At 41.1% G+C, this 12,590-nt stretch overlaps 1 protein-coding gene across 1 annotated transcript in view; it reads left to right on the forward strand.

Annotated features, from left to right (window-relative positions):
* The window catches only part of map3k15 (mitogen-activated protein kinase kinase kinase 15), a 153,284-nt gene that overhangs the window by 72,326 nt on the left and 68,368 nt on the right, over positions 1 to 12,590 (forward strand). Inside the window, exons 2-4 of the mRNA XM_065007008.1 lie at positions 9,906 to 10,045; positions 10,622 to 10,645; positions 10,757 to 10,834. Coding sequence (XP_064863080.1) covers positions 9,906 to 10,045; positions 10,622 to 10,645; positions 10,757 to 10,834 — 242 coding nt within the window. The remainder of the gene's footprint in view (positions 1 to 9,905; positions 10,046 to 10,621; positions 10,646 to 10,756; positions 10,835 to 12,590) is intronic.

Here is a 12,590-nt window from a genome sequence, read left to right on the forward strand (position 1 = left end):
CTACAATACAGACACTACCACTACAATACAGACACTACCACTACAATACAGACACTACACTACCACTACAATACAGACACTACCACTACAATACAGACACACACTACCACTACAATACAGACAGACACACCACTACAATACAGACACTACACTACAATACAGACACTACCACTACAATACAGACACTACACTAACTACAATACAGACACTACAGACAATACAGACACTACCACTACAATACAGACACTACACTACAATACAGACACTACACTACAATACAGACACTACCACTACAATACAAACACTACACTACCACTACAATACAGACACTACACTACCACTACAATACAGACACTACACTACACTACAGACACTACACTACACTACCACTACAATACAGACACTACCACTACAATACAGACACTACCACTACCACTACAATACAGACACTACCACTACAATACACTACCACTACAATACAGACACTACACTACACTACAGACAGACACTACCACTACAATACAGACACTACACTACCACTACAATACAGACACTACACTACCACTACAATACAGACACTACACTACAATACAGACACTACCATGACAATACAGACACTACCACTACAATACAGACAGACACTACCACTACAATACAGACACTACCACTACAATACAGACACTACCACTACAACAGACAGACACTACACTACCACTACAATACAGACACTACCACTACAATACAGACACTACCACTACAATACAGACACTACACTACCACTACAATACAGACACTACACTACCACAATACAGACAGACACTACCACTACAATACAGACACTACCACTACAATACAGACACTACCACTACAATACAGACACTACCACTACAATACAGACACTACCACTACAATACAGACACTACACTACCAATACAATACAGACACTACCACTACAATACAACACAGACACACTACCACTACAATACAGACACTACCACTACAATACAGACACTACCACTACAATACAGACACTACCACTACAATACAGACACTACACTACAATACAGACACTACACTACAGACACTACACTACAATACAGACACACTACCACTACAATACAGACACTACCACTACAATACAGACACTACCACTACAATACAGACACTACCACTACAATACAGACACTACACTACCACTACAATACAGACACTACACTACCACTACAATACAACACTACACTACCACTAAAATACAGACACTACCACTACAATACAGACACTACCACTATAATACAGACAAACCACTACCACTACAATACAGACACACTACCACTACTACAGACACTACCACTACAATACAGACACTACCACTACAATACAGACAGACACTACCACTACAATACAGACACTACCACTACAATACAGACACTACCACCACAATAGAAGACACACACTACAATACAGACACTACACTTACCAACTGCAATACAGACACTACCACTACAATACAGACACTACCACTACAATACAGACATTACCACTACAATACAGACACTACCACTACAATACACAGACAGACACTACCACTACAATACAGACACTACCACTACAATACAGACACTACAACCATAATACAGACACTACCACTACATTACAACACTACTACCACAATACAGACACTACACTACCACTACAATACAGACACTACCACTACAATACAGACACTACACTACAATACAGACACTACACTACCACTACAATACAGACACTACACTACAATACAGACACTACACTACCACAATACAGACACTACACTACCACTACAATACAGACAGACACTACCACTAAAATACAGACACTACCACTACAATACAGACACTACTACAGACTACTATACAGACAAAACCACTACAATACAGACACTACACTACCACTACAATACAGACACTACCACTACAACACAGACACTACCACTAACAATACAGACACTACACTACCACTACAATACAGACACTACCACTACAATACAGACACTACCACTACAATACAGACACTACACTACCACTACAATACAGACACTACACTACCACTACAATACAGACACTACACTACCACTACAATACAGACACTACACTACCACTACAATACAGACACTACCACTACAATACAGACACTACTACACACTACAATACAGACACTACCACTACAATACAGACACTACCACTACAATACAGACACACTACACTACAATACAGACACTACCACTACAATACAGACACTACACTACCACTACAATACAGACACTACACTACCACTACAATACAGACACTACACTACCACTACAATACAGACACTACACTACCACTACAATACAGACACTACCACTACAATACAGACACTACACTACAATACAGACACTACCACTACAGACACTACACTACCACTACAATACAGACACTACCACTACACAGACACAGACACTACCACTACCAATACAGACACACACTACCACTACAATACAGACACTACACTACCAATACAGACACTACAGACACTACCACTACAATACAGACACTACCACTACAATACAGACACTACACACCATAATACAGACACTACCACTACAATACAGACACTACACTACCACTACAATACAGACACTACACCACTACAATACAGACACTACCACTACAATACAGACACTACACTACCACTACAATACAGACACTACCACTACAATACAGACACTACACTACCACTACAATACAGGCACTACACTACCACTACAATACAGACACTACACTACCACTACAATACAGACACTACCACTACAATACAGACACTACCACTACAATACAGACACTACACTACCACTACAATACAGACACTACCACTACAATACAGACACTACAATACAGACACTACACAACAATACAGACACTACCACTACAATACAGACACTACCACACTACAGACACTACCACTACAGACACAGACACTACCACTACAATACAGACACTACACTACCACTACAATACAGACACTACACTACCACACAATACAGACACTACCACTACAATACAGACACTACCACTACAATACAGACACTACCAATACACATACAGACACTACCACTACAATACAGACACTACACTACAATACAACAGACACTACACACTACAATACAGACACTACCACTACAATACAGACACTACCACTAATACAGAACTACCACTATATACAGACACTACACTACACTACAATACAGACACTACCACTACAATACAGACACTACCACTACAATACAGACACTACACTACCACTACAATACAGACACTACCACTACAATACAGACACTACACTACCACTACAATACAGACACAACACTACAATACAGACACTACAATACAGACACTACCACTACAATACAGACACTACACCACTACAATACAGACACTACCACTACAATACAGACACTACACTACCACTACAATACAGACACTACCACTACAATACAGACACTACAATACAGACACTACCACTACAATACAGACACTACCACTACAATACAGACACTACCACTACAATACAGACACTACACTACAACTACAATACAGACACTACCACTACAATACAGACACTACCACTACAATACACTACACTACCACTACAATACACAGACACTACCACTACAATACAGACACTACACTACCACTACAATACAGACACTACCACTACAATACAGACACTACCACTACAATACAGACACTACCACTACACTACATTACCACTAATACAGACACTACACTACCACTACAATACAGACACTACCACTACAATACAGACACTACCACTACAATACAGACACTACCACTACAATACAGACACACTACAATACAGACACTACCACACAATACAGACACTACACTACCACTACAATACAGACACTACACTACCACTACAATACAGACACAACACTACAATACAGACACTACCACTACAATACAGACACTACCACTACAATACAGACACTACACTACCACTACAATACAGACACTACCACTACAACACAGACACTACCACTAACAATACAGACACTACACTACAACTACAATACAGACACTACCACTACAATACAGACACTACACCACTACAATACAGACACTACCACTACAATACAGACACTACACTACCACTACAATACAGACACTACACTACCACAATACAATACAGACACAGACACTACCACTACAATACAGACACTACACTACCACTACAATACAGACACTACACACTACAATACAGACACTACACTACCACTACAATACAGACACTACACTACCACACAATACAGACACTACACTACCACTGCAATACAGACACTACACTACCACTACAAAAACAGACACTACCACTACAATACAGACACTACCACACAATACAGACACTACTAATACAGACAGACACTACCACTACAATACAGACACTACACTACCACTACAATACAGACACACTACCACTACAACACAGACACTACACTACAATACAGACACTACACTACCACTACAATACAGACACTACCACTACAATACAGACACTACCACTACAATACAGACACTACCACTACAATACAGACACTACACTACCACTACAATACAGACACTACACTACCACTACAATACAGACACTACACTACCACTACAATACAGACACTACCACTACAATACAGACACTACACTACCACTACAATACAGACACTACACTACCACTACAATACAGACACTACACTACCAACTACAATACAGACACTACACTACACAATACAGACACCACTACAATACAGACACTACCACACAATACAGACACTACCACTACAATACAGACACTACCACTACAATACAGACACTACACTACCACTACAATACAGACACTACACTACACTGCAGACACAGACACTACCACTACAATACAGACACTACACTACCACTACAATACAGACACTACACTACCACTACAATACAGACACACTACAATACAGACACTACCACAATAATACAGACACTACCACTACAATACAGACACTACACTACCACTACAATACAGACACTACCACTACAATACAGACACTACCACCAACAATACAGACACTACACTACCACTACAATACAGACACTACACTACACTACAATACAGACACTACCACTACAATACAGACACTACACTACCACTACAATACAGACACACTACCACTACAATACAGACACTACCACTACAATACAGACAGACACTACCACTACAATACAGACACTACACTACCACTACAATACAGACACTACACTACCACTACAATACAGACACTACACTACCACTACAATACAGACACTACACTACACTACACTACCACTACAATACAGACACTACCACTACAATACAGACACTACCACTACAATACAGACACTACCACTACAATACAGACACTACCACTACAGACAATACAGACAATACAGACACTACCACTACAATACAGACACTACCACTACAATACAGACACTACCACTACAATACAGACACTACACTACCACTACAATACAGACACTACACTACCACTACAATACAGACACTACCACTACAATACAGACACTACACTACCACTACAATACAGACACTACACTACCACTACAATACAGACACTACCACTACAATACAGACACTACCACTACAATACAGACACTACACTACCACTACAATACAGACACTACCACTACAATACAGACACTACACTACAATACAGACACTACAGACCACTACAATACAGACACTACACTACCATACAGACACAGACACTACCACTACAATACAGACACTACACTACCACTACAATACAGACACTACACTACCACTACAATACAGACACTACCACTTCACTACAATACAGACACTACCACTACAACACAGACAGACACTACCACTACAATACAGACACTACCACTACAATACAGACACTACCACTACAATACAGACACTACACTACCACTACAATACAGACACTACACTACAATACAGACAGACCACTACAATACAGACACTACCACTACAATACAGACACTACACACACTATACAGACACTACACTACCACTACAATACAGACACTACCACACAATACAGACACTACCACTACAATACAGACACTACACTACCACTACAATACAGACACTACCACTACAATACAGACACTACACTACCACTACAATACAGGCACTACACTACCACTACAATAGACACTACACTACCACTACAATACAGACATTACCACTACAATACAGACACTACACGATAATACAGACACACTACCACTACAATACAGACACTACACTACCACTACAATACAGACACTACCACTACAATACAGACACTACCACTACAATACAGACACTACACTACCACTACAATACAGACACTACCACTACAATACAGACACTACCACTACAATACAGACACTACACTACCACTACAATACAGACACTACCACTACAATACAGACACTACACTACCACTACAATACAGACACTACACTACCACTACAATACAGACACTACCACTACAATACAGACACTACCACTACAATACAGACACTACCACATAATACAGACACTACCACTACAATACAATACAGACACTACCACTACAATACAGACACTACACTACACAGACAGACACTACCACTACAATACAGACACTACCACTACAATACAGACACTACACTACCACTACAATACAGACACTACACTACCACTACAATACAGACACTACACTACAGACACTACCACTGCAATACAGACACTACACTAATACAGACACACCACAATACAGACACTACCACTACAATACAGACACTACCACTACAATACAGACACACACCATTACAATACAGACACTACACTACCACTACAATACAGACACTACACTACCACTACAATACAGACACTACCACTACAATACAGACACACTACCACTACAATACAGACACTACCACTACAATACAGACACTACACTACAATACAGACACTACCACTGCATACAGACACTACACTACCACTACAATACAGACACTACCACTACAATACAGACACTACCACTACAATACAGACAGACACTACCACTACAATACAGACACTACCACTACAATACAGACACTACCACTACAATACAGACACTACACTACCACTACAATACAGACACTACACTACCACTACAATACAGACACTACACTACCACTACAATACAGACACAACACTACAATACAGACACTACCACTACAATACAGACACTACCACTACAATACAGACACTACCACAACAATACAGACACTACCACTACAATACAGACACTACCACTTCAACAATACAGACACTACCACTACAATACAGACACTACACTACCACTACACTACCAGACACTACACTACCACTGCAATACAGACACTACACTTCAACCAATACAGACACTACCACTACAATACAGACACTACTACCACTACAATACAGACACTACCACTACAATACAGACACTACCACTACAATACAGACACTACCACTACAATACAGACACTACACTACCACTACAACACAGACACTACACTACCACTGCAATACAGACACTACCACTACAATACAGCCACTACCACTATACTACAGACACTACACTACCACTACAATACAGACACTACCACTACAATACAGACACTACCACTACAATACAGACAGACACTACCACTACAATACAGACACTACACTACCACTACAATACAGACACTACCACTACAATACAGACACTACACTACCACTACAATACAGACACTACCACTACAATACAGACACTACCACTACCAATACAGACAGACACTACACTACCATTACAATACAGACACTACCACTACAATACAGACACTACACTACCACTACAATACAGACACTACCACTACAATACAGACACTACCACTACAATACAGACACTACCACTACCAATACAGACATTACTACCACTACAATACAGACACTACCACTACAATACAGACACTACACTACCACTACAATACAGACACTACCACTACAATACAGACACTACCACTACAATACAGACACTACACTACCACTACAATACAGACACTACCACTACAATACAGACACTACCACTATACTACAGACACTACACTACCACTACAATACAGACACTACACTTCCATTACAATACAGACACTACCACTGGAATACAGACACTACACTACCACTAAAATACAGACACTACCACTACAATACAGACACTACCACTACAATACAGACACTACCACTACAATACAGACACTACACTACCACTACAACACAGACACTACACTACCACTGCAATACAGACACTACCACTACAATACAGCCACTACCACTATACTACAGACACTACACTTCCATTACAATACAGACACTACCACTGCAATACAGACACTACACTTCCACTACAATACAGACACTACCACTGCAATACAGACACTACCACTACAAACAGACACTACCACTACAATACAGACACTACCACTGATAATACAGACACTCCCCTACCACTACAATACAACCACTACAATACAGACACTACCACTACAATACAGACACTACACTACCACCACAATACAGACACTACCACTACAATACAGACACTACACTACCACTACAATACAGACACTACACCACCACTACAATACACACAGCACAGTACAACACATACACTACACTTCAACTACAATACAGACACTACCACTACAATACAGACACTACACTACCACCACAATACAGACACTACCACTACAATACAGACCATACACTACCACTGCAATACAGACACTGCACTACAATACAGACACTACCACTGCAATACAGACACTACCACTGCAAAACAGACACTACCACTACAATACAGACACTACCACGATAATACAGACACTACCACTACAATATAGACACTACCACTACAATACAGACACTACACTACCACCACAATACAGACACTTCCACTACAATACAGGCACTACCACTACAATACAGACACTACCACTACAATACAGACACTACACTACCACTACAATACAGACACTACACTACCACTACAATACAGACACTACACCACCACTACAATACATACAACACACTACAACACAGACACTACACTTCAACTGCAATACAGACACTACACTACCACTACAATACAGACACTACCACTACAATACAGACACTACACTACCACTACAATACAGACAATACCACTACAATACAGACACTACACTACCACTAAAATACAGACACTGCCATTACAATATAGACACTACCACTACAATACAGACACTACACTACCACTGCAATCCAGACACTACACTACCACTGCAATCCAGACACTGCACTACCACTACAGACACTACCACTACAATACAGACACTACCACTACCATATAGACACTACACTACCACTACAATACAGACACTACCACTACCATATAGACACTACACTACCACTACAATACAGACACTACCACAACAATACAGACACTACCACTACAATACAGACATTACCACTACAATACAGACACTACCACTACAAAACAGACACTACCACTACATTACAGACACTACAACTACAATACAGACACTACACTACCACTATAATACAGACACTACACTCCCACTATAATACAGACACTACCACTACAATACAGACACTGCCACTACAAAACAGACACTACCACTACATTACAGACACTTCCACTACAATACAGACACTACCGCTACAATACAGCTATTGTTGAAGACAGAATATGTTTCCCTGAACCCTAATCCTCCTCTCCCTTTCTCTCTCTCTCTCTGCAGACATAGCGGTAGTTGATATGAGTGATGTGTTCCGGCAGCCGTCGTTGTTTTACCATCTGGGTGTCAGAGAGAGCTTCGACATGGCCAACAATGTCATCCTGTACCATGACACTGACCCCGACACCGCTTTGTCACTGAAGGTACACACAAACACAGCGGAATCCAAGCTGGGTAGATACAGATGCCATATTTCAATTCCTCCTGTTGCTGCAGAAAGGCAAAGACTTCTAAAACTAGTAATTTCCACTTTAAATTATCACACTTTATTTGCCCTACCTGAAAATTGCATCAACCCCAACAAAAAAAGAATTGTTCAGAATGAGATTATTTTCTTGCTCTGTGAAACTGGCTCAAATTAAGATACGGCACCTGTAGGGTGAGGGGGCGTTGGCTGTGAGGTCATAGATGGCATTCCATTCTCTGAACAACATAGCGGACTGGGTTTATTTACAGCCCAGTGTGTGTTCTTTGTCTGTGTGTTTGTCTGTGTGTGTGTCTGTTGTTCGTTGTTCTGCTGCGTGTGTGTGCTTTAGCCACAGTTGCAGTGGACTAGGTGTCAGGCAGCTATTTCCACAGTGATAAAAAGGAATGTTGTAACTGAAGTAAGTGTAGGGACCCTTAATGCCAAACAGCACAACTCAACAGATAGACTGCACACTACTACAACACACTAACTCTCTCAACTTTATTCTTACAATTATTTCTCTTTTTTGTAGGACATGGTGGCACAGAAAAACACTGTAAGTACCTGCATGAGTACTAAAATACTTCTTCATCTTTAGCCTCTGAAATGTCTCTCTATCTCTGTGTTGTTGTTGTTGTGTTGTTCATTCTGTGTGTCTGTGGAGAAGGCGTCTAGAACACAGACATTAGGGTTCCCCTGGGTTCAGCTCCCTCCAGAGTACAGAGGCTCTGGATTACGCAACAAAGTAGGTACTGCTACAAATTACCGTGAGAGTCTCTCCGGTTTAACACATGCCTTTGCCATAGAGGGGGGCAGAGTCTCTAACAACTTAACTCTAACCTCTGACCCTGCTCACCTTAATTCTAACCTCTGACCTTGCTCTCCCTAACCTTTGACCCTGCCCACCTTAACTCTAACCTCTGATCCAGCTCACCTTAACTCTAACCTCTGATCCAGCTCACCTTAAATCTAACCTCTGACCCAGCTCACCTTAACTCTAACCTCTTGACCCAGCTCACCCTAACCTCTGACCCTGCTCTCCCTAAACTCTGACCCTGCTCGCCTTAACCTCTGACCTTGCTCACCAGAGTCTCTGTGTGTGTGTGACCTTACTCACCTCACCTTAGTATCTGCCCCCTAGAAGTGTGTTGGGATGATGACCTGTGTGTGTATGAAGACCTGTGTGTGTATGAAGTGTATACCAGAGATATTTATCTCATTCTAAATACATGGCTCCGGAGTATTGTGTTGCACTCTATGAGAGAGTAGTTTATGTGGTTGGGACACAAATACCTGCATCCTGATTTCAGTGCTGTTGGACTGACTTGTTGTGAACATGTTCAGAGTTTTCCCTTCATCAAGCTGAGGTGTGTGTGTGTGTGTGTGTGTGTGTGTGTGTGTGTGTGTGTGTGTGTGTGTGTGTGTGTGTGTGTGTGTGTGTGTGTGTGTGTGTGTGTGTGTGTGTGTGTGTGTGTGAGTGATAGACTGTAAACCCCAGATTAAATTTGTAATTTGGGAACGATCCCTGTAAAAAGCACTGGCTCTGACTCCCATCCAAACAGCTACCCGATCTCCAATACACACATAGCATCTGAACTTCAAACTTTATGGTGACGATGTGGCGGAGCACGGCCATGTGACTGCCATCACTGTGGAATCATGGGATATGACCTGCTCTCCAGAGTGTTAACGAGGCTAACAGCTGATGACCAAATCAACCTTTCTTGAAAACCTGATATTCATTTCAACAAGACTAACCTGTTTAAATAAAGGTTAAGTAAAAATATGGACCTCCAAATCTACTGACCCTCTTTCTTCCCCTTTCTATATCTCTATCTCTCCGTACCACCCCCTTTCTATATCTCTATCTCTCCCTACCACCCCCTTTCTATATCTCTATCTCTCCCTACCACCCCCTTTCTATATCTCTATCTCTCCCTACCACCCCCTTTTCTATATCTATATCTTCCTACCACCCCTTTCTATATCTCTATCTCTCCCTACCACCCCCTTTCTATATCTCTATCTCTCCCTACCACCCCTTTCTATATCTCTATCTCTCCCTACCACCCCTTTCTATATCTCTATCTCTCCCTACCACCCCTTTCTATATCTATATCTCTCCTACCACCCCCTTTCTATATCTCTATCTCCCTACCCCTTTTCTATATCTATCCTTTACACCCCTATATCTCTATCTCTCCCTACCACCCCTTTCTATATCTCTATCTCTCCCTACCACCCCCTTTCTATATCTCTATCTCTCCCTACCACCCCTTTCTATATCTCTATCTATCTCCCTACCTACCCCCCTTTCTATATCTCTATCTCTCCCTACCACCCCCTTTCTATATCTCTATCTCTCCCTACCACCCCTTTCTATATCTCTATCTCTCCCTACCACCCCCTTTCTATATCCCTCTTCTATATCTCTATCTCTCCCTACCACCCCCTTTCTATATCTCTATCTCTCCCTACCACCCCTTTCTATATCTCTATCT

The sequence above is a fragment of the Oncorhynchus nerka genome, linkage group LG22 (assembly GCF_034236695.1).
Source record: "Oncorhynchus nerka isolate Pitt River linkage group LG22, Oner_Uvic_2.0, whole genome shotgun sequence".
NCBI classification, from domain to species: Eukaryota; Metazoa; Chordata; class Actinopteri; order Salmoniformes; family Salmonidae; genus Oncorhynchus; species Oncorhynchus nerka.